This window comes from Dicentrarchus labrax, unplaced genomic scaffold (genome assembly GCF_905237075.1).
Source record: "Dicentrarchus labrax unplaced genomic scaffold, dlabrax2021, whole genome shotgun sequence".
Lineage (NCBI taxonomy): Eukaryota > Metazoa > Chordata > Actinopteri > Moronidae > Dicentrarchus > Dicentrarchus labrax.
This window is the reverse complement of record NW_026136711.1, coordinates 15,886,519-15,911,250: the sequence shown is the minus strand read 5'-3', so window position 1 is coordinate 15,911,250 and position 24,732 is coordinate 15,886,519. Positions and strand designations below refer to the sequence as shown.

At 43.4% G+C, this 24,732-nt stretch overlaps 1 protein-coding gene across 5 annotated transcripts in view; it reads right to left on the bottom strand.

Annotated features, from left to right (window-relative positions):
- LOC127371281 (calmodulin-binding transcription activator 1-like) overlaps nt 1–23,666 on the bottom strand; it is a 51,614-nt gene extending 27,948 nt beyond the window's left edge. For 2 of the 5 annotated variants that reach the window (XM_051413995.1, XM_051413996.1), the window contains exons 1-3: nt 23,402–23,665; nt 21,178–21,273; nt 16,046–16,149 (exon numbers count right to left, since the gene is read on the bottom strand). In XM_051413995.1, coding sequence (XP_051269955.1) covers nt 16,046–16,149; nt 21,178–21,273; nt 23,402–23,426 — 225 coding nt within the window. In that variant the 5' untranslated portion in view covers nt 23,427–23,665. Of the gene's footprint in view, nt 1–16,045; nt 16,150–21,177; nt 21,274–23,401 lie in introns of all 5 variants that reach the window. The other 3 variants (XM_051413997.1, XM_051413998.1, XM_051413999.1) reach the window with 2 other exon arrangements.
- Between the last annotated feature and the right edge of the window lie 1,066 nt (nt 23,667–24,732).

Genomic DNA, 24,732 nt, shown 5'->3' with positions numbered 1-24,732 from the left:
TTCTTCCACACTCACATGAATCCAATAAGGAAAAAAAGAAAGTTCAAATCATACAGGTGCATTCTACCGAGAGTAAGGCAAAACAAAACGTCCATACACACAGACAGAGACACACAGAGATGCAGCTTAAAGAAACTATTGTTTATACCTCCTGCTTTTTAGTTGCTCACGCAACACTGCCTTTTCCCTTTTATTGGTGAACTCTCTCACCCCTGGCTCCTCCTTGAAACATCATTCTCTCTCTCCCCATCTCTGACTCCCATCTCACCCACTTGTTGTGAAAGACTATGAAATGTAAATTGTCCTCTTAAGGCAATCAGTGTTTGAAATGTGGCACAAAGCAATAGTGAAGAAGACATCAACACTCCAGCACTCCTTCATCTGCCCCCTCAGATCAACAGTCTCCTCTCCAGACCTCCTATCCCTCTCTTCCTCTCTGTCTCTTTCTCTGTGTGTATGTGTGTGTGTTTTTAGGTATTTGTCCCAGTTTGGCATGAGAGCACTCCAGCTCCACACTGATCAGACGCGATGGAGGGACAAAGAGGGAGAGGGGAAGAAAGGCAGGAACAGACGAAAAGAGAGAGCAGCTGGAAGGTGCTGGCACTTAACTGGATTGTTTTTTTTAGTATCCTCCATTTGATCCTCACATCCCAACCCCCCACTGCCTCATCCTGCATGTATATGTGTGTTTACATATGTGTGTGTGTGTGTGTGTGTGTGTGTGTGTGTGTGTGTGGTGTGTGTGGACTGTCATCACACCCTTAATAATTATCACTATCAAGCTGGCCACTCTTAATGTCTGTCTGTCTGAGGCACATAAAACTTTTAGCCAAAGCTAGGCACAACAGCAACAACACACACACACACACACACACACACACACACACACACACAAGGAGTGCCTCATTCATTTATGCATCTATTCATTAGCTGTGACAGGCAGCCACCTCTCCTCCTCCCAAACCACTCTGCAGCAAGTCAATATCCTATACGGCCTCCACAGCCCCGGCCAGGCACTCGGGCTCCCCTAGCGACTGTCAGCCAGTGGGAGGCGGGAGGCGAGAGGAGAAGAAGAGAGGAAACGAGGGGCTGGGAGAGACAGAAGGATGGGAGGATTAAGAAGGAGGGAGAGAGACTTGCAATTAAAGGCCTGCCCCATAAGAGCCATTAAAAAGCCAGAAACAGAAGAGTCAGCTGAAACGGCAGCCTGATACACACACTCTAAAACACACCCACACACACATACAATATACACACACTCTCACTGCAGACACTGCTGCTCACTCCCTCACCAGCACACCCACACACACACACACGCCCATGTGAAGAGTGACAGAAGTGAGATGGTGAAGGTCGATCCTCAGGAAGTCACAGTTATTGTCCCAGTGGAAACCAGTGATGGAACGCTTTGAGCATGCCTGGCGACACACTGACCCTTCAGGAATACTGTGAGTGTGTGCGTGTGCGTGTGTGTGTGTTAGCTGTGCCAGACACAGGGACAGGGACAAGTGTCTTTCTCCAGGGATCTACTCTAGAAACCCAGACGTTCTGCATGTCTGTGTGAGTCTATGTAATAATACATTACGACAAGCCCAGCCGAATGCACGCCCGCACACACACACACACACACACACACACACACACACACACACACTTTTCCCAACACACACCTATTCCTGTCTGTCTGTGTGTGAGAGAGTTACTTAAGAAATATCTAACAAAGCAGAGCGCATGAGTGGGAAGTTAGATTGGAGCGAGCGATGCAGTTGGGGAAATCAGCCTCCCACTCACGCATCACTGAGACCATCTCCCTCCAAGAAACTGGTGGCATGTACAGAAAAGCAGACAGACAGACACACATATTCACACAGACACACACACATTCACATACACTCACAGGCCTCAGGGAGATTTCCAGAGGAGGGAGGGAGGAAGGAGGGGAGGTGGGGTCGCCTACACTGCAACAGACTTATCCAGGAGCTTTCCCCTGGGAGATTCCGTTATAGGGTCTAGCCACAGGCTAGTGTGTACGTGTGTGTGTGTCTGTGTGTGTGTGTGTGTGTGTATGTGCGTGCGTGTATATGTGCTTGTGTGAGTGCGTGCACATTTGAAGTCTAATGATGAGCATCACCCCGACAGAGATCTGGGGAAAACAGAGTTGTCTGTAAACTGGAACTGTCACATCCATTCGAAGTGCCTCAAATGAAGGCTGCCTCTGGTTCTCACCACAGAAATTATTTGGCATTGAACAGTTTATTTTGGGGGTATAGGGAGGTAGCAAACTGAAGTGTCCTTTTCAAGTACAGAATCCCTTCCTGCCTTTTTCCTTGAACGTAATAAGTCTTGTATACATATATGGGGAAAAGAACTGCATTAGCATTACCAGGGGAGGTCTGCTGATGCTGTAATTTGTTCCTGAGCACCTCCATCGGTTCTCTCCTTCCCAGAACAACCCTGTCAGTGTCTGACGTTGATAGACACTCTATCCAAAATTGCCTCCTGGTTGTATTATTCTTTTTGGGGTTTTTTTTTTTTTTTGCAGACTACAGGCTTTTCTGTGGTTTTTATTTTGATCTGGAGCACTATCTCAGCCATTTGTTCAACCCACATTTTATTGATCATGGTCTATTTTTAAACATGTCTGTTTCATAGGCTAATCATTGAACATAACAATGACAGTTGTATGCTTAACCTATTTTGTTATACAATTCAATTTGAACTGCAATAATCAATAATCTGTTAGAATTGAGAAGTTTGTGGGCATGCCATTGCCCACAGGTGTTGACAGAAATGTGACAGGGCCAATGACTCAGACTCACGAGCTTTAACATTTGAACAGTCTGTAGTGACCTCTAAAATCACCAATGACATTGAGCAATGGCTGCTTTGGTACAAATGTAAGATTATGTTGCAACAAGAAAGCTGAATAAAGGGTTAGTTGTATTCAGCTTTAAGCGGACATAAATGATGTGACTCCTATTGTAAACCAGACAAATAATGTCTTGTTTGCACTATGTTTCTCCAACCTGGCTAATTAAAATGTGTAGCTCTCACCAGAAAGAGAGCCCGACAATGAGTTACGACGAGGATAATTTTGTTCTGTTCTAGTCACACAATAAAATTTCATCAAGCCTATTGTAAACCAGAGCAATAATGTGTAGTTTGTATTATATTCCCAAACTGCCTCGTTCCCCACTGTGTGTTACTTTCAACAGCCTTTATATTACCTCCACTGGCTAATACAACTGCTTAATGCTGTTTCCATAACAACTGTTGCAAAGCCCCTGATCAGAATTCCTCTCAAGCTTGCCTTGTGTTTATCATATAAACACCTCATCACACACTGGGCAACACACACATGCACGTCCATGGACATAAAAGACTTGTACACACATGCATACAAATGGGCCATCTATTAATACACAAAGCCACTTGTGTGAAAAAATAAACAAGAAATGATAATAAAATAAAATAAAACTTGTCCTAGGTTTCTCTGTCTCTCCACTGGTTCTCTCAGTGACACACAATGCCTGGACAACACACAGGCGCGCACACACATTTAGAGCTGGTCTGTCATTGGAGGACAAGGTCTGACCTTCAGAGGGGACACGCCCCCATCACCTGGTTGGTAGAGAGACATGCGTGTTACATCCATCTCTGTCACACTGCAACTCTCACAGCATTCATGCACACACACACGCTCGGACATACATTGACACAAAAATAGCTCCCATATCAAAACGAATGCATGGTAGGATGCACAGGCTAGAATAAGTGTATATGCACACATACACACACACAGAGCCGGAGAGGCTTGGTCTCAGAAGAGTCTATGTGGTGGCTGCTGCCCATGTGAGTGACGGCTTTATAATGAAATAGTCACTCTCCCCTCTCCTTCACTCCCTCTCCTTCTGGTTTGACCTCTTTACTTTCTCCCCCCTCTCTCCTCCCTCCAGCTCACCCACTTCCCTCTTTTTTCTGTCTCATTTCCCTCTCATCTCCCTCTTCGCTAATATATAGAAATCCAAATGGTGAAGGTGGCTACACACACACAGTCACAGTATGGAAAGTAGCACAAACTTTTTTAGCAGAGACCTGAGAGCTAGGAAGAGTCAGCCTCAATCCACTGAGGGAACATCAATCATATTTTCTAAGACTTCCTCTCTCTTGCGCACTTTACCTGTCCTCTTCCTCCTGCCTGGTATTTGCATTTGAGGAGACGGCCCCCTCGCTCTCAGCAGGGGGGTGAACACATCAAAGACAGCAACAGGTGTGTGGTGTCAAACACAATGCCAGGACCCCCGTTGCGCTAGGGCGTCTTGGATAAAGCCTGTCAGAGTCCTCAAAAACTCCACAAAGTTAACCAGGAAAAGGTGAATACACACACACACACATACACACACACATACATACAGATGTATATCTGACATCTCTAATGATGAATGTGTGTTTGCCAGTGGGAGGTGGAAAGAAGACGGAGAGAGGAGGGGGGGTCTCAATGAAGGAGTCTCCAGTGGTTGTGTTAACCCCTGATGCCTCATCTCACTGTGAGTCATTCTGCCCTCCGAGGCTCGTCTCTGCTCTGCTATTGTTGATGTTATTGTTATTGAGGAGGTTTGGTATGCTAAGGAGAAGGAGAGAGACATAGAGAGATAGAGTAAGACACAGGAAGAGAGAGAGAGATGTAGTGGGAAGAGAGAGAGAGAGAGAGAGAGAGAGAGAGAGAGAGAGAGAGAGAGAGAGAGAAAGAAATAGTGTGTGCCACCTCTCATTGGCATAAATACTTGTTTACAACAAGACATAAATTGGCACCCTGTCAGTCAGTCTCTCCATTCCTCTCTCCTTTAACTCCCTTACTCTCTTTCCCTCTCTGTCTCGCTCTCTCTCTTCCTCTCTCCCTCTGTGCTGCTAAGCGTATTACAACACTCCCTGGTTCAGCCCTCTCTCATTACCATATTCTAATTACATTCGTTAAGGGGAGCATTTGGGAGTTTAATGAATAAATTTGAAAGATGGGTCTCCGTGGCGATCTTTAGGTTTGTCTCCTCCTCAACCAACTGAAGATGGGAGCATATGAGTGTGCGCGTGCGTATGTTTGTGTGTGAGGTTACACACCTGTGTGGTGTGTGTGTGTGTGTGTGTGTGTGTGTGTGTGTGCTCTCAGTAAATATCACTGTAGCTCCATTTCAGAAGAAACAAACAAATCTAGTTAACTGCTGGAACTCACGTGGAGTCCTCTCTCGAAAAAAATCAATCCAGAATTCTGTTTGTCTCTGCCAAATAAAGATTTCATGTCATTTGTTTGTTGTTTTGGAAAAAACTTGGAGCCACACATGTCGAAGTCATGCATATTTAACTCTCCACAAGCCTCAAAAACAAACTGCCAAAGACAAGCATCAATATACAGATGTACAAATTGTCTGCAATCTCGGGTTTATCTTTACTACTGACATTAGACCTGGAGCCTTCATACTGGGAGATGGGCAGGTGGAGTTAAAACCATCATAAGCAAAAGTAAACATTAAAGGTTATCAACCTCGCTCTGGTGACTTGCTTTCACTGTTGTGCAGTGTGATCTGTCTATGCCTAGGACGAAGCCCTGGGCTGTAGACCTGAATAGACTGTTACTATGGGCCTTGCACTCACTCTTTCAGGGTATTGCAAAATGTGATATACCTTTCACATGGTTTAATAAAGGAGTCCCAAATGCATTCCCAATTCTGATGATTGCCAGCTTGTGCTTCAAAGAGTCGAGGAGTGAATGAGCAAAATTCACCTCTTACTCAGATATAACACTTTTTATAAGCTAACAAAATGATGTATTTTAACTTGGCCAACCGCCATTGATTACTGACAATTAAACAGTCGCACAAGCAACAGAAAAAACATGCAGAATCTAATCAAACCCCTTCCCCACAGAATTCACTTCGACTGCACTTGATTAAAATGATGCTATTTTCTTCTTTCTTTCTTTTTTTGAAATCCCAGAAACGGTTTACTAATTTTTTTGTTGACTTGAACAGAGTCATAACCACAAATCAGGAGTCAGCAGAATTTGGGCAGTGTCTGGAACTTCTTTATTGCATCTTGTGGTTAAAAAAAAGTATGGATTTGTTTCATTTTGAATTCAGCTTGATGTAGACCAATCCATCTTGAAATTTCTCCATGACTTTCACTTGGCTGGAAGCACTGCATGAAGGACAGACTGTTCTCATCCATAGCTAACAAAATACATGAGCAGTGAGAAGCTGTAAGTGATAATATCTGATGAACATGTGCTAAGCTAGAAGTTTATAAGAGTATGGTATAGTGTATCAATAGATCCAAAGGGGCTCCTCTTTACTGAGGCTACAGTATATACAGTGATGATGCACTGCACAAGGTAGAGCCCAGTGTCATCACCCTCTCTTCAAGCACTATGACTCATGCAGTGGGCGCAAAAGTATGTTAGCTATCTTTAAACGTCTATATAATGTAAGATACAGGTATATAAATAAATAACAGAGGGAGATGAGAAATAAAACCATCATTTTTACTGTTCAGACAAGGACAGCAGTTATTTCCATTGATATCGTCGTTGCCTATGGAAACTACCGTGACATTTTGGAGATGTTTTCCTTCCTTGAATCTGGTTGTTTCCATCCATTAAATGCATAAAGTTCTGGCAAAGCCATTTATTAATTGCTCTAATTTAATGCACTTTTAGAGATTAAGGAGGAGACAGACATCAGTCATTGCCTGCTGCGCTGTCCTGGTAACTTTCCACCTCATATGAACGGTAATGGACTGTGACTTTCTAGTTCAACATGCAATGACACCTTCGAGCAGACAGAAACTGGTGCTTACAGCCTCACTAAGAAAGCGATGCAGATGTTGTGTGCTGGACAATGTTAAGGCTTCCAAGCTGGCAAGCTATACAAACATACTGCCAGAGCATATATGCTGCCAACAAGAGGCAATCATGCAGTTCAGCCTAACACTGCGTAATACCTTTCTTTGTTTTTGAACTGTGAAAATAGCTGTTGCCATGTTTTTCCTGTTTGTGGGAGTATAGTGAGCTAACACTTCCACTGGATAAGAATCTAATTTTTGGGACAGATGATTTTGTTTCAACTGTTACAGAGGAATTTCAGAGAAGAACTTTCACTGTCAAACACCCATAGGAATGAATGAACAGTATTCTCAATCTCTGTCACTTGGCCAAGAAACAAGTGAGACGTTTTCCCTTCCATATCAGGTGTTTATCATCCCCCCACCCACCGCTTTGTACTGTACATTCAAACTATTAAATATATGCACTGTCAGTATGCAAATGCGGCATCAGTATCCCTTATATAGTTGCCTCCTTAGAGTACAAGATGATGGATGATATATTACAGCTGAGCTGGTCTTAGACTAATGACACAGCTGCATTACAATACACAACTTTGTACACAGCTAATATTGTGTATGCACAGAGACAGAACACACACTCATATACACACTCACACAAATGCCACCTTGTTTAATCCCCCAGGAATCAGTGAAATTTGATTACCGTGACTTTTACAAACACACTCCATATGAGAGTAGACATTCCATACATCAGCAGGAGGGAGGAGGAAGCAGGAGGAAGAAGAGGGTAGAGACAGAAGACAGAGAAGTACGTGATGCTGGGTAGAACTGCAGTTTGAGAGGAGAAACACTGGATACATTCTGTGGTCTCCTGAGTGGAATGCAACACACACACACACACACACACACACACACACACAACACACACCGCATTCACACAGTGTCTCGCACTATGTCTATTACGGTAAATGTGTGAAATGGTATATTTACCAGTAAATGTATACATCTCCCAGGGTAAATCTTGTGAATGTGTACATTTCCAGGATAATGTTAGTGGAAAATGCTACTGTAGTCACAACACCATGAGATTTGCAGTTCTCTCACTACGTTTTTTGGGGGGATATTATGTAGTAGGGCCAATTTATCCCTTTGGCGAGGCCTCTAATAAACTTGTGCTTGCTATGTTTTTATACATGCCAGCAGATTTGACTTATGATCATAGTGTGATCATTGATAATTCAGTGCTGCCTCAAAATTAGTCTTCAATTGTGAAACATAACTCCATGATGCCAAAAAACAGTTGCTGAACATTGTTCACAGTGTGCAGTAAACACAGTAGGAGAGCTCCATGATAATATGACTTCTCAAATCGTTAACAGGGAAACATTAACAGATGTACCCTGAAAAATGCTACCAGGAATATTTCCCCATATACACAACGCTGTTATCAAATCAAATGTATAGACAGTAAACTACTAATGAGTGTAAATAAATCAGTTTTTTTAAACAGCAACAGCTGACATTTTTTATCATTATATTGTATTTTGCTGAGCAATAAACAACATTGATTTTGCAATTAAACAACCACATAATCTTACAATTTTAATTAAAAATAGAGCAACAGCCTGCAAGTGGCCATTAGTGGGTTGAGGCCTATGAGTCCAACACATTCAGATCCATATCACATCAACCAAACCGACAGTTTGACCACAGCAACTTTATAGAGCAAAAACAAATGTGTCGGTGAGGTTTGATTGCTTTAATACCAAGTATTTGATTTTGCACATATATTTTTTTGCCAACTTCACTTTTGTGTCTCGTACAACTGTTTGCATGTCTTAACTGTCTGGATTACCCACGAGGTAGGCAGTTAATAATGCTGGGTGTAAAATGTACAGGGGTACCTTTACATGGAAAACACTGAGTACTCACTGAAGATTGTCCAAAAAGTGTGTTTTTTCTAACTTTAAGCATATAAATATTATGTTGCACTATAAATAAGAGAGCAATAACTATAATTTGTCCAAATAAGCAGTGTGGAACAATTCTGTAGAGACTGAATCCAAATTCTGTCAACAACAGCAAAAAATACATAAAATGTAAAGTAGATAAACGCTATTAATGCAGAAATGAAACCAGTGAAATGTTGAATTCATGTTGAAAAAAAGAACCTGAGGGCTAGGCTACAGTTCAGAAGTCATTGATCAATATGTTAGGATTTTTGGTATAGTGCCATTGTCTGGCTGATTTGTTTTCAGAAAAGCTTGGCTGAGTAGTCAGAGAGATTTTAAATATATCCACACATTATGTGACATGAGGAAGAGCTGTTGTAGCAGCTCCTGACCACTATTGCTGGTGGACAATTCCATAATCCTTACACAGCAATGAAGCTGTATCAATTGTCTGTAACAAAAAAAAAAAAAAAAACTCTCAAACAACTCATGTAGAACTCATGCCGTCTCAGGTGTCCACAGATATGCTCAGCGCATACTGATCATGTGAATTTGTGAGTGAAATATTGCTAAATAATTGTGTGTCTCTGGACTGCACACAGTGAGCATCAGCAAATGAGTACAAAAGTGGGCATCAGGGTAGTGCTATTTGGGTTTTAGACCTGCAGACCATGCAATTACATACCCACACTTCAATTAAACAACTGTACAAATATTATGAGAAGGACTTCCAGATATTTTGATATTATTCTGTCTTGTTAATATTGGACTATGTGCCATTATTTGCATCGAACTTAAAGAAAGATAACAAGCTGGAACTGCATGTGCAGTAAAACATGAGCTGGGAATATGAAATATGTATTGACTTCAGAAATCCTGAACTAGGCATATTTCTTTATAAGTCTCTAAGCTCCAGAATATGATTAAGTCAGAAAACGCTCAAGAAAAACTTCAATCAAAATCAATAGGGTTCCGACACCTGTGGTGCTTGATTTACAGTGTGATGTTTTGTTGACATCTCACTGTTATTTGGGGATGTAAACATGCAAAATTGCCTTGTGCTGCTGTAAAATGTATTTCACTCCTAAAGCTCTTGCTAAGTCTGAGGCAGAGACAGTTATCGAAGTTAAATAAAGTTAGAAAGTTATTGAGACAAAGTTCTACACATGCAACACAAGCACTCAAAATAGGAGTACAAGGACCATCTGGGTGTGCGTGCACATGCACAAAAATACACATTTTAATGCTTTATCTGTCTCCAGTGAATTAAATCTAATTTGTACAGGACTCAGATATTACAGAGGTTCTATGTGGGGACATTTAAGGATACAAAAAGTATTGTACTGGCTTCTTATTGCAGCAGACACTGCTGGTCATTCAGTTATTTTTGGTCGGGTTTAGAATCTAACAGGAAGTTAAAACACGACACACTCAGACACACACAAACATGCAGGCACGCATAAACAAGCTAAGGCACATACACAACACCCCCACACCCACAATCACACATTCCCACTGTTTAATATATTTCTGTGTCTCCAGTTAACAATATTTTGTGTCAAATTATAGTGGGCAAGATAAATAGTGGGTCTGTGCGACATGGAGAAAATAGAACAGGAGGAAAATGTGGGGCTTCCAGTTGGGTGGGAGGAGAGGAGAGAGGAGAGATCATAGAGGAGAGGATAGGAAATGGGGCGGGAGAGCTGAGCGGAGAGGAGAGGAGAGAGGGCAGGAAAGCAGAGAGGAGAGAAGAGGAGAGGGGGCAGGAGGGCAGAGAGGAGAGAGGAGAGGAAGAGAGGAAGAGAGAGAAGTCAACACTAACCTCCTACCTCAGACACCTGGCTTTCCCTGACTAGACTTGTAAGACCTGGTTAATCTCAGCTCCTTGTGAACTTGGGTTGTGAAATATCTGCATGACTGAAACCCACTGAAATACTGATCCCAACAATCTATGAGGCATCCACGAACATGTCCAATTTACCATGTACAGTCTCATTTGCAAATGAAAAGCTCGCTGGATAATTACATGCATCAACAAGGAAATTACATTCATGAATAGAATGAATCTAATTAATTCTTTGCATTGCTGCACATTTGGTTGCCACTTTGGTCAGCAGGACTGTATGGATGTCTGGAATTTGAGCGGAAATGGAAGTCACAACTGTCACAAAATGACGTTGGGTGTTAATTGGGCTAGGCTTGGCTCAGAGAGAGATGGAGAGATAGACAAAGAGGAGGAGAAAAAGAAAGAGGGAGGGAGAGAGAGCCTGGAGGACTAATTAGTGATTATAACTTGGCGCTCTCCAAACATAAAATATCTCTCAACCCAAAAGACAGAGGAATGATTAAAGATAAAAGAATAGGAATCAAATATAAGGAGCTGTGAAACACCCCTCTGGTATTGTGTGTGTGTATGTCTGTGTGTGTCTATACATGTGTGCAAGCATGTATGTGCACGTGTGAGTGTGTGTGTGTGTGCGTTGGCTTCTATGCCCCCTCATTAAACCATGCTTTACTCTGGTAAACGGCAACAGCACAGAGCTCAATGTCAACTGGAGAGGTTACAGCCATAGGCAGGCTCTGGGACACACACACACACACACACACACACACACACACACACATGAATCACGGATACACCAAGTCTCTCATGAACATGTTATCTAACAAATGGCACACCCATTTCATTTTAAAAATTAAACTTTCAGTAAGTTTCCATAGGCTTTTTACTTTTGTCTTTGTTCTGACACAGCACACCAAATACAGAGTGTCAGCCTCTCCTGGCCGTGTGCCAGTGTGAGCTGGACATTAGCAATTCACACATCAAATTCATAAATCAAGGGCACCCTTCACCACAGTATAAATGGAACATAAAGGCCTGCAACTGGCTGCCTGTTAACTCTATCGTTCAGGCTTTTTATAATGCATCCATAGTATTTTTTCATGTAGTCTGGTAGCGTCATTTAACGTTATCCCTCCCGTGTAACTTCTTTTCCAGACACTTGTCCTGCCTACAGGGAAAAAAATGGGAAGTATCTCTACGAAGAAACGTAGGAATACAATGCATGCATATTTAATTCAATGTATCTATTTAATGGCTCACAAACAACAATAATGGCATGAATAATAAATTAAACATCCACACGCACTCAGACACACTCACAGACAGAGACACATGCACACAGAGCTTTGTTTGGGCTAGAAATGGGAGCCACAGCACGCACAGGTGAGTCTGAGTGGGTTCCTGACATTTTTACCTGAGATCCAAAGCTTTTGTCCTTCACTGATTGTTGTTTTTTTTTTGTCTGTCGAACATGTTTGGCATCGCAAGCAGAGGTACTGACTCTGTCACGTCTCTCTTATCACCTTTGATGTACTGAACAATCACAAACGGCGTTTGTGTCACACACGCATCGATCATACCATTAGCAGGAACACGCACACACACCCAATCTGTTACCATGGCAACACCTACCCTTGATGCACGAACACGCGCACACAGAGGAGGCAGATGGGTAGTGGTCTAAAATGTATATGCTGCTTTTTGATCTGCTTCTCATTCAAGCAATCATGTTAGTGTCATGCAGCAGCACAGCCAGACATGAGCGTGCGTGAACTGTCAACTAGCTGCCTTCAAACCATACAGATACCAATATATCACTGCATGACAAGAACAGAGTTCTACGATAAAACACTGCATGTTTTATATCATATCATTTCCTAGCATTAATGCCAAAATAATGCCATCCTTTAACACTTCGCTTTTTGCGCCCGTACAGTGGAGCGACATGTGGAGCAGACTCACATGCAGAAGCATTGTGGCACAGACGGCTGTCGTCTGTGTGATGTACTGAAGTCTGCACCAACCTGACAGTTGCATCATTTAAATCATGGTGGGGGGTTGCTCTGAAGTAGAAGCCTTTAAAATGCACATTAGCTCATGCAATGACGTGCAGATTCATATTGCATGTGCATGTTTCATTGTTTTAATTTAAGCTTTGGACAGGGAATTTTACTCAGTATTCAACTCTGTCTGGCTTAAAATATGAGTCAGGATGTCAAGGGTCCCCACAAGAGTAATCATATATTTTCATGAGCTGGCGTCCCAGGACCAGACTCCAAAGTTTGTCTTTGTCTACATGGAAAAAGTTTGATAGCTTCCTTATTTCAGTGCTTTATAGAATTTGCTGAAACCAAACAACAAGTAATTCCCGATGGGTGGATAAAACAGGCTCTACCATCAGTCTGTCCACCTGAGTGTGGTTTGTTATCTAAAACTAGTCTATAGTCTATTACCATGGACAGATACACATACACCCCCAATCTATTATTGAACAAAAGGCTCACGCCTCCGCTCAGCCCTTCAGGGAGGAATCCATCCCTCCATCCCAGAATAATTTCACACATCAGTAGATACACAAAAGAGAGAGAGAGGGGGAGAAAGAGAGGGAAGGAGGAGAGGAAAGGACAGAGAGGAGGAGGAGGAGCGGATGGGGTAAAAATGTATGGGGTCACAGCTCAGTGCTCGTGGGAGGCCAAGGTGTCGGGGGGAACCATGCGTGACAAAACAGAGATCAGAGGATCATATGCAAGTGCACATACGTGAAAGAAAACAAACGCACGCACACACATACACACACAAAGATACCCATACACACACTTGCGCAGACATATGCATGCCAAGAAAAAGGTGAGAATAAGGACATATCAGATGAAGACTTGTAAAGATTAGGTCTGACTTAATCAGAGGAGTCCTCATCCAAACACAGAATGGTAATGTCTTTATCTATCACACTTACAAACTTACACACACACACACACACACACCCACACATACTAAGGATAATCCTAATTCTACATGCAGACATGTATAACCAGCATGCAGAAATCCAACACCCAAACCACGAGGATGAGGAAACACAAAACCATTCATTGATTTAATTTTGCTTAAGCATAAGCGTATGCAAATGGAAAATTCGATGGAAACCCACAAAATACACACACACATACATGCATACCCGAAAACAGACACACGAATGTATACAAACATATTGTCTATGTATTCTATTTGAGCACACGCGGAGGGGGTGTGACTGAATAAATAAATCGAAAGCTTCAAATTTGACAGCTGATTGGTCTGAAAATCCCATGTATAAAATGATGTTACAATCTATAGTGGATGTATAAACCCTACGTGTGTGTTCGATGACCAATGATGATTTCAATTTTCAATATGCTACTGAAGAAAACTACTATACTTCTTGCAATGTCTGCAATACAGACAGATAAAAAAAATCAACAAACACAGAAAAAAATCAATTCTTTTGTTGCAGCAAAATAATCGACTGCAATAATCTGGAGCTGTGCACAGACACACTCACACACACAGGCAGAAAACACATACACAGACTGAAATACATATATGCACTAGACGCACAGCAAGCATACACACGGCTCCCCCAATGAAAGCGGCAAGCAAGAAGAGCAGCAGACACAATGGAGTGTTTAAGTATGCAGGAAACTTTATGCCTGGGTGGAAGAGGAGCTTTGAAGGAATCCGCTGAGGGACACCCAACCTCCCCCTGAACTGAGCCTGTACCTCCTCATCAGAGAGAGCGAGAGAGCCATGGAGAGAGGAAGACAGGGGGTTGGGGGGAAATGAAAAAGATACAGAGGACTAGATGGTAAGTTGGAAGAGAGACTGATGGAGAGAATGAGGGAGACAGGGCAGGAGAGGAGAGGGGGCAGCAACAAGGTGCTTTGGTCTAGTCCCTGCACCTTGTGCACAATTGCTCTTGGTTAGGCTAAGGTGTGGAAGTCCCTAACCAGAAGCGGTCACGTTGTTCTGAATTGTACACACACGCAGACACACACACACACACGCACACACTGCCTATTCATATGAGCACACTGTTCAGTAGGCACTGTGCTTAACTCCCAGTATGACCTTCATTGAGATGGATTGCATGAAAAATGTAATGACTTTCCTGAGAGAAAAACCACAGGCCAAATCAGCTTTGCATTGCATAATAATGCTGGACTTGGTAATCAATAACACAAACACACAAACACACATCCATAATGGAGTGCACAGCCTGCACATGGAGAAAATGTCTCAGCAGAGGCCAACCACATCACAATGGATGGAGCAAACCACCAGTGGAGAGCTGTGCAATGCATAAACAAGGAGCTATTGACGATAAATGCCTGCATCCATTTCCACCCATCAAACACATCCCTAAGCTAACAGCTTAAGTCTGGAACAACATGCGACTCTGAAAAGCTTTTCACACCTCACATGTTTAGCTCAGGGTTATCTTTGGCCCTGAGTAAAGAGTTGTCCCAACCTAATTTGGCCTCATTTTACACTGAACCTCTCAGCCAGCAACACAATTTAAGTTATCTATTGTTCATGCTGCAAATATGATGCTAATAATTCTGGCCCAGAGGAGGGCAAACTCAGCACTATATAAATGAGTGGTAGCCATGAGTTTGTGTGAAACCTTCAACAGTCGAAGCATGCTAGAAGATAAATAAAATGTGGTTAACATTGAGTAAAGTGAAGTGCAAAAAGCCCATACATTACTTTAACCTAACTCGCTTTTATGATCAAATCCTCTGGGTGCATGATCACTGTTTTTGTTGTTTATACCTCACAGACAGCTTTTCATTTTTTGTTTTATTTTTTTTGTTTTGGAGGACAACATTACTCAACGTAACTAGAGCATCATTTTCACACAAAACATGAAAAAGCACCTATGAGCAGAAATGTGCCACACATTTAACAGCTTTCTACGGTTGCATAGCAACAATGTTAGGTTCAGATAACAATCTTTGTCTGACTGACCATAGGGTTTTTTAACCGAGTACAATCAGCAGTGGAAACATTCAATCTGTAGCCTCATTTCTTGTTTCATAGCCTCTAAGCCCTATATAGTTTTAGACCCAGGAGCCCCTGACTCTTACGCCTTAACCCAGAGTTGTTTGGATTACAAAGCGAAATAGACAGCAACACCCCAAAAGGAATGTACAGTCTGTGGGATTTTTAGCTGTGAGCTCAGGTTGCTGTTTTTTTATTATTTTTTTTTATTTCTTGGTGTCACAGTTTTAGGGTCCCATAATGAAAAGCTGGCATTGTGTTTGTTTACCTCCTCTTCATCCCTCAATGTGACATTAGCCAGATATGAGTCACCAGCAAAAAACACTGAGTTTGTCTCACTGTCACGGATATTTCCCTCTTGAGTGTGTCTCATTCTCACCTCGTTGGTGTTCCAGCGATGGCGCTCCTTGGGCAGAGAGGAACATTTGGGTAGACACTCTAGCAGCTTCTTAGGAAGGTAGATCTTCAACTGGCCTGGCTCATCTGGAGCGGAAGGGGAGGTGGGGGAAGAGAGGGTAGAAGATAAAGGAAGATAAATGAGAGATGAGTAGGAAGAGGAGAGAAATTTCTCATCAGACACAGACACATTGTGAGAGGAGAATACCAAAACGCAGCATCTCTGGTATCTGGATGAATAAAATCGTTGCAAACTTTTATTGCAGAGCATTTGTAATGGCTTGATGTGACCTTAACAAGTGAATTTGCAAAAAGATTTTTTCAGGCCTATGAAGTACATAAGCTTTAATTAATTTTGTTAAAAGAAAAGCCATTACTTCATCTGTGATAATAAAATGGTATTTCAGATTTTTCATAAATACAGCAGATCATTTTTGAGTTGTCAAGCTTTTACTTTCTTTGGCCCAGTAAGTACATTATTTCAAATCAATACAACAAGAGAAATGTGTTTAAAATATGTTTAACACCGACTATGTTTAACATTTCCACGTCATCTTTATGTAAATGGATCTTATTTATCTTATTCACTTATGGGTGATTCACAATGATGCAGACAAAGTATGGTTGATGATTTTGTCATTCAACGTACAGGATACAAACAGTAGTTAAGTGTGCAGTGCGCAGAGGGAGTGGCAGTGCACTTATTTGTGGACAGCAGGTGGAGGTGCACAGCACACCTGGGGCCCACCCGGAAACAGATTTGGATTAGGAAGAATCCATTATCATACATTATCAGTGCATTTGGGCATCTATTATCCCCTTTAAAAGCAATGCTCTCCCCACAGCATATACAGACTGTTTGGTAATGGGGTAGAGACTCCAGACTAGCTCCTCCTGAGAGGAAACTAATATTCCTGTACGGGAGCTGGAGAGTCTCAAGTGCAAATACACAGCAGCCCATTTGTTGCTACGGGCAGGTGACATTCGAAGTTTAAATCATGTTTCTGGACATACTGAAAGTCCTGGGAGCTCCATGTTCTGTGTGCCTTGTGATGCACTATTTTATTTAGAATGACAATGATCCACACGTTAACCACAGGTGAGATTTAAAAAAAAAACAGTTATAAACCTTTAGCTCCTTGGCATATAAAATCAAAGGATAAAGTCTGGCGATATTCTATTTTTTCTTTACCAGGTGAGCTATCCGGGCCCCCCAGAAATCTATTGTTAAAAAACTATTCATTTCTCACATCAGTGAGCCACACTGTTGCACTGGGTGACATGTTCTTTCACTACAATGAACATGGGTGACAGTTTATTTTGAGTCAATCCCACATACACCGTCCTGCTGTCGTAAATACTCACTAGAGCACCAAATCCGTGGCTGAAAATAGTCCCCCAATAAAAGCAACATTTACCTTTGCTTAGGTAACATTTGCCTTGCTGTTTTGGGAAACAGTTAAGCATTTTTTTTATGTTACTATATTTGTGACCTGTGCTTAAATAAGTCTTTAAGACAAGGACGTATTTAAGTATTGAGAGACAGACTAACACGTATCTGTTGACAGTTACAAAAATATAGCCAGCGTTATCCTTACTCATTGTAATATGATGTGACTACTGGTTCAAGAATGTTTACCAAAATGGACAAGAAAAACATGAATAATAGGGGTTTGTGTAGTTTGTGAGAGAGCTATAAAAGTGTTCCACCACCAAAAGTATATGGTGCAGCTGGATTACCAGTGAAACTGCCCCTACTGCTCCTCACCTCCCACTGCCGTGCGTGGAGAATCACCAAAATACCGAACAGGTGCAGGTGAGGAAAAAATCCCACTGCGCCTCAGGAAAATACCACTTCAACAGTGTGTAGCGTCCACACAAAGACAGAGCCCCTGGTGTATGTATGTGTGCCTGTTTGTGAGTGCGCGCCCAACGGGTGTGCCGCTCAGAAGTCAAAGAGAGCAAGCACTCAAAGGTTATTGATAAGCATTTGAGTAGAGGGCGTCCATTCATGACTCCCCTGGGAAGATAGGAATTATACTCTACCTGAGGGCAGATGACAGAGTGAGAAAAAAAGAGAGATAGGTGGGGTGGGAGGGTCAGAGCGGGAGACAGAGAGATGCAGGGAGACAATGAGCCAGAGAGAGACAGTTAATGAAAAAAAAAAAGAAAAGAAACTTAGGGAGAGAGAGAGAGAGAGAGAGAGAGAGAGAGCAAGCGAGAGAAGATTTAGAAAGTAAGACATTTGCAAGGACAAGAGATGGAACAAGGTAACACGAAGACACAAAGAGAGAAAAGTACAGGACATGAATGGGGTCTATGTGGGTGTGCTCATGTGAGTATGTAAGTGTCTGAGCATGTGTGTGTTTATATCAGTAGGAAGTGTGTTCAGGCACGTATGCTCCCCCTAATCAATTATGCATTTATTAATAGAAGGCCTGAGAAGACAAAATTTCAAACAGCTGAACGGTGCAGCAGCTTAGTTAAACAGCTGAATGGTGCAGCTTAGTTAAAGCCTAATTTCTTTTTTAGCAGCACTCCAGCCTCTCTGCTATGAATGCCAATCAGCGTTTAAACCCCACCCCTCCTGGCTATAACCCCCTCCCCTCCCCCTGCTGTTCTGAAGAATTCTCATCAGAGCCTCGCCTTTGAAATGTACCAGAACCACCACATCAAACAAGCCCGTTGCACATGCGCAGGCACACACACAAACACCCACGGACGCACACACACACACACACACACACACACACACACGCTCATACACAACACACACACACACACACACACACACACACACACACGCTCATACACGCAAACAGACACACACATACACACAGTGCCTGCCGATCAAAGAACACACATCACAGTATTTGTCCCAGAGTGGCGTTTTTTTACGAGTGACCTTGGTACCAAAATCCCTTTCAAAGCACACCTTCATGGACACGACCATCATCTTAACCCGTTCTCACATTTACTCTCCCCACTGACGAGGAATGGAAGACCAACTTTGCAGATTTCTTGAATGCTGATGAGCTTTTACACCCCAAAGGGTTGTATCTTGTATTTCTAACAATCCCGAACCAGAGAATGTGTCCCTGCTTTAAAAAATTCAGCCTGGGTACTGTCGCAATTGTCTTTTCCATCTGTTCCAAATGGCTCTCAGTGGAGCTGTACTGTGGTGTGACATGGGGCAAAAACTTCTCTTTTGTTTCCGGCTACCCAGGAAAATGAACCATCATGGGACACGGGGAAAACACATCTAAATATGGAAATTCCGTGCTGTTCACATTCATATTTGTATTTGAAATAATAAAACAGTTTTAATACCTGCATTGCTTCATGCGAGTCCCTCAGCAGTAAGCCACAAATTCATAGATCACTCACTCATTTGCTAAACTAGTAAAAAAAAAAAAGAGTCCAGAAGAAGACAAAGTCTGAATGCTAATGTGGAACTACTGGCTCATTAAGTCATACAGAGGTATACGTGCTAAAAAGTGAAAATGTTCAACCAAAGTGAAACATTGCTTTGGTAGCCTATCAAATGCCATAATTTAGACGGGAATCACACAGAAGATCAGCCTGCGACTGATGAATATTTTACCTCATAAAACTGTCATCTCCATATTTAACACAGAAACAAGCCAATGCCCTTGTGAGATGGCTGTCAGTTAATTATAAAACTCTCCTCAGTAAAGAGAGAGAAAAATGCTCCAAATGCAACTCTTAACTCTCCCCCTACTGATATTAGGAGGCGTCTGGGGAAATTTTCACATTTTCCCCCTTTTCGGGATGAAATTAATGTGACAGAAAGAAAGGCTCATTGCACAGCAGCTAGATAGAGGGATGGGAGGGAGGGAGGGCAGGAGGGAGAGCCAGGGCAGGGAGAAGAAAGGGGGGATGAGCGAGAGTGCAGGAAGAGGGAGGGAGAGACGAGAGAAAGAGGGAGAGCAGGGGGAGGGGGGGTATAGAGAGATGGGCGTGCATGCTAATTTTATCATTCTGCTGATAAACTTTTCCTCCAGTAATCCTCCAGCTGGGACGTGAGAACAGATAGGAGACAGGGATAGGCTCGGGAAGTCTCAGCTCATATTAAACAGCCATCCCAAACAGAACTCTCTGTTCTATTCTATTCTTTTCTATTCTATTGTTTTTAAGATTTTATCTTAATTCTTTATTTGCTATTTTGTGACGGCATCATTTTCTCTCATCACTCTTGACAAAATAAGAGGGTCTGGTGCAGGTATGAGGCCATCTGCTCCTTTTTAAATGAAAAAGGCGGTGTGTGTGTGTGTGTGTGTGTGTGTGTGTGTGTGTGTGTGTGTGTGTGTGTGTGTTGGAGGGGTGCTTTGACATACCTTCCCCCGCTATACCCAAAACCCCCACCACCAGCACCTCACTAAGCAGCATGTCTGTCTGCTCCTCCTCACATCTGTTTATTTTCCTCCAATTTGTCCCCCTAACATACACACACACATACACAGAGGCAGAGACATGCATCTGCGTCATGTCCTCTAAAATCAATAACCAATCAAAGCAATCATTGCCTTTATAGTCCCCCTAACACACCGCAGCGATCACACACGCACACAGGACAGACTTGCTCATGTACACGACCATGCGGCGACCCCAGATTACACACTCCATCTCACTTCTAGTTTAACCAGCCCCATTGAGGATTATAGATACATAATGCCATGTGTACAGATTAGGTATGACAATAAACTACTGATAGCCAAAGTAAGCTCTGCCTTCTCTCTGGCTATGTGCAGAAGTGCGTGTGTGTGTGTGTGTGTGTGTGGTGTGTGTGTGTGTGTGTGTGTGCGTGTTCCCACTAATACTGTACTGGCATGCATGAATAACCATGATGTGTAACAGAGCTGAATTGGAATGACGTCTCAGCAGAGAGACACAGAGATAGAGTGTGTGTTTGTTTTGTGTGTATGTATGTGTAAGTGTGATCTGTTACAGAGCAGATGAGAAGGAGACCTCAGTTCCCGCATCACATCATTCTGCCAGAAGGCTTTTATACTTGCTCCCAGAGTCACCCTGTGCTACAGACAAATGTGCGTGCACATGCACAAACAGTGTGAAGAGTGTTTGTGTGTCTCTTACTGTTGGCGTCAGTGTCGTCACTCTTGGGAGGGGTGTGTCCTGTGTAACCAACAGCAATCCGGACCATTCGCTCTGGATTTCTTATCTTCTTCAGTCCTACAAAGGGAGGGACAGAGCGAGAAAGAGACAGAGACAGAGACATATTTAGGAGATGCTCCAGACTTTGGTTTCCTTGGCAGTCACACACCTCACCTCATTCTTCCTCCTCTAAAGCCCAGAAACAAAACTCCAAGTGATATGCATGTGGGCTGATCCATTTTCTGATCCACTAACTTGCATCCATTGTGTCCCCTGATCGATTGGCCACAGTAGATACACTGCCTCCATGTGTGTGACTAACTTGTACCCAGCTTTAGTTTCTCTTCTCTCTCATCATTTCTCTGTTTCCCTGACCACTGTTGCTATGATACAAAGTAGACCAACCAGCGCAGAGGGAGATGGTCTTCCATGCTATATGGTGGATGTTGTTCTCATGCCCACTAGTGTACTCTGCTCATCAGTGCCACGCACATCTGCCAGGGAATGGAAAGAGTAGATAGCTGTCTCCTGCCTCCGTTGCCACTACGTTCCATTTGGCGTTCATTCAGCACAGCCAAGGCTTGTAAATTATTATGTCGTCTCTACACATAACACTGAGAGGGCAATGGGCAAAAAACTCTCGTACTGTGACTGCGTGAGTCTGCTTGCGTGCGTGTAGTAGTAGGTACAGCTCAGTAAGGGCAGAGGGATGGGTTTTATATGTATGTGGTACATGCCTGCTGATCGGCCCATGGGCCATCTGTCTCATCTACAGTTCTTCAGGTCTTTTCACGCAACAGGACTCTCAACCCACGGTCTCCCCTTTGCCTCTGGCTACACTCCGCATGCTTGGCTGCACGCTTGTGTACGTGTGTCTGACTTTCAGTGCTGTATGCCTGAAAATGTGCTTCAGAGATGTATGACACTATTTGTGTGGTTTAGGTTTTCCCCAAAATTACGCGTTTTGAGTCTTGCTCAGCACCACTCCCTAGTGGAGACGGGGTTAAAGACTCCTCCTGTCCCTTGTTCAGTTTCACTTTGCTGAGGAGGAATCAGAAGAATCCATTAAGAATAATAAAACTGATGTCTGCGGCATAATTTCAGTGTTGTAAGTCATTTAAGCTCTTAAGTTGCTGACGAACTGCATGTCATCCATAACAACACATACAGCGGTTGTGTTCACTGGCTTAACAGGGATGTGTGACATCAGTACTTTGAACAGGAGAGAAAAGAGATACTAAAAGCAGACTAACAACCAGGAGATGTTTATAAACAAATATCAAACACACTGAGTAAAGAATAAAGATTTCTATAACCCGTGAGTTGAGATAATATTGCCATGGTGATTTTGATCATCCCCTAAATAATTCATATATGAATGAATAAGTATGTGTGACAATAATGACCCCAAGAGTTTAGTTGAGGGAGTAAAAATATAAACTAGATTCATACATGATATGACCTAAAACTGACACACACACACGCGCGCGTACGCGCGCGCGCACACACATTCAACCCCCCCTAGCCGAATGCAGCCCGATTCTCACCTTCACTGCCTTAGCAACCATAAGCACACATCAACACCAAATTAACACAAACATAAACACGCACAGGCACACACACACACACACTAACACACACACACACACACACACACGCCAATATTGGACTGTGACTAAATAAATGCAGAGCACACAGTGTGGGAGGTTGCGTGCCAGTCAGGAAAGGAAATACACGATTCAATGGTCTATCTTGTGCTTAAAGAGAAATATAGACAGATAAACACACGCGCGCGCGCCCGCACGCACACACACGGAGAGCATCTGAATTCCTTCAGCGTGAACCACTCTCATCCTCTCTCGTCCCCATCCCTTTTATGCTAAACGCTTCAAAAGCACTCATAAACCAGCTACTCGGGGGAAACGCTGGCAAGCCTCGGACGGTGAAAAACTACCCTATCCCGACTCACTCAGAGCCAACCGACAGGACAACTCTCCTTCCGTTATTTATTTGCTGTCGGTTAACCGTGCTCCACACAGTCGCTGGTTCAGCACCAGCGTCCGTGTTTTCGGGACGGGCTGGAAGAAAGGGAAAGCCCTGCCGTTATCTCTCTCCCCCTCTATGCCTCCGTCCCTTCATTGCCTCGTCTGAACCCCGAAGAGCAGGACTCTGCCACCACGAATAAAAACCGTTATTTCTCTCTTACCTTCCGGCTTGTTTTCGGCAGCCATTTCCCCTCCGCCGCGCGCCTCATCCCTCCTCCTCCTCCTCCTCTTCCTCCTCCTCCTCCTCGACTCGACCTAGTGGTGGTGGAGGTGGTGGGGGGGTGGGGGACCACGCGCGTGCACAGAGAGGACAGCTCAAGGAGGGGGGCGGGGCTGAGAAGAAGGGTTGGTGGGGCGAGCCTGCCGCGTTCAGCGACACTATTGGACCAAACGGTGAGGACTGACAGCGGGGATCCGTGATGGTGACTCGCGGAATTCTCCATCCCTCCGTTTATTCCCGCTGGCCCCGCCTCCTGACGTACACGCGCACTCTTCCTCGCTCTCTCTCCCCCCTCTCACGTCACTGAACGACGTCTGTATTCGAGGACACCTTGACAGCCTCCCACAGCATCATCATCATGCTCATCATCGTCTTCTCTCTCTCTCTCTCTCTCTCTCTCTCTCTCTCACACACACACACACACACACTCACAGGCGCGCACACAACGTAGGCCTACACACACATATTCATTACTCACACTCACACACACACACACACACACACATGCAAATGCGCGCGCTCATTTCTTCACTCGCAAACCCAGTGGACTGTTGAGAAAATGCGATGTAAGGTCGCGTCCCACCATAAATTATGAACCCCTCTTGAATCCAAATGAAAAGAACTGGCAGAAAGAGATTTTTTAGGTTTGTATTTTTAGACGGGCTCGAGGCTGCTGTCAGTCGCTGCGGTGCTGAAGCTCGAGGTGCTGAAAGGACAGCTCCGCACGCGCCTACACAGGCTGTGAGCGCTCACTACCTGCTTTCTTTGAGCCGTGTTATTGAATTGAAGTGATGACAGGTCAGGTGAAAACTTACTGGATGAAATGAAAAACATGCCCCCCGTCTCCCTTTTGCTGTTGCCTATTTTGGCTCCAGCAGGAAATCGGTGTGTTCTCGCTGTAATACCCCCACAGGAAGTAGAATTCACCATGAACCTATCACAATATTCTCACTGATACCACCGTTTTATTTAAGTCCATCCTTTTTAAATAGTAGGGCTTAACTGGGACCATTGTGTTCTTGTTTGAAACCCACACTGTCACGCTGTGCCTCGGGCTAGGATGTCGCCTTTGCACCAACGCCTCGTGTTTTGACAGACAATCCGTGGACACGCTTTATGAAAATCTGAGGTTTTGAATGGTTCGTCCTGAACTACGTATGATTTGCGTAACCTCTAAGTGCAGAGGCACACACGGTTCTTGGCACCGACAGAGTTCAAGCAGGATGAATGACAATGAGGAACGTGTACTGTATAAGATAATGTTGCCAACAA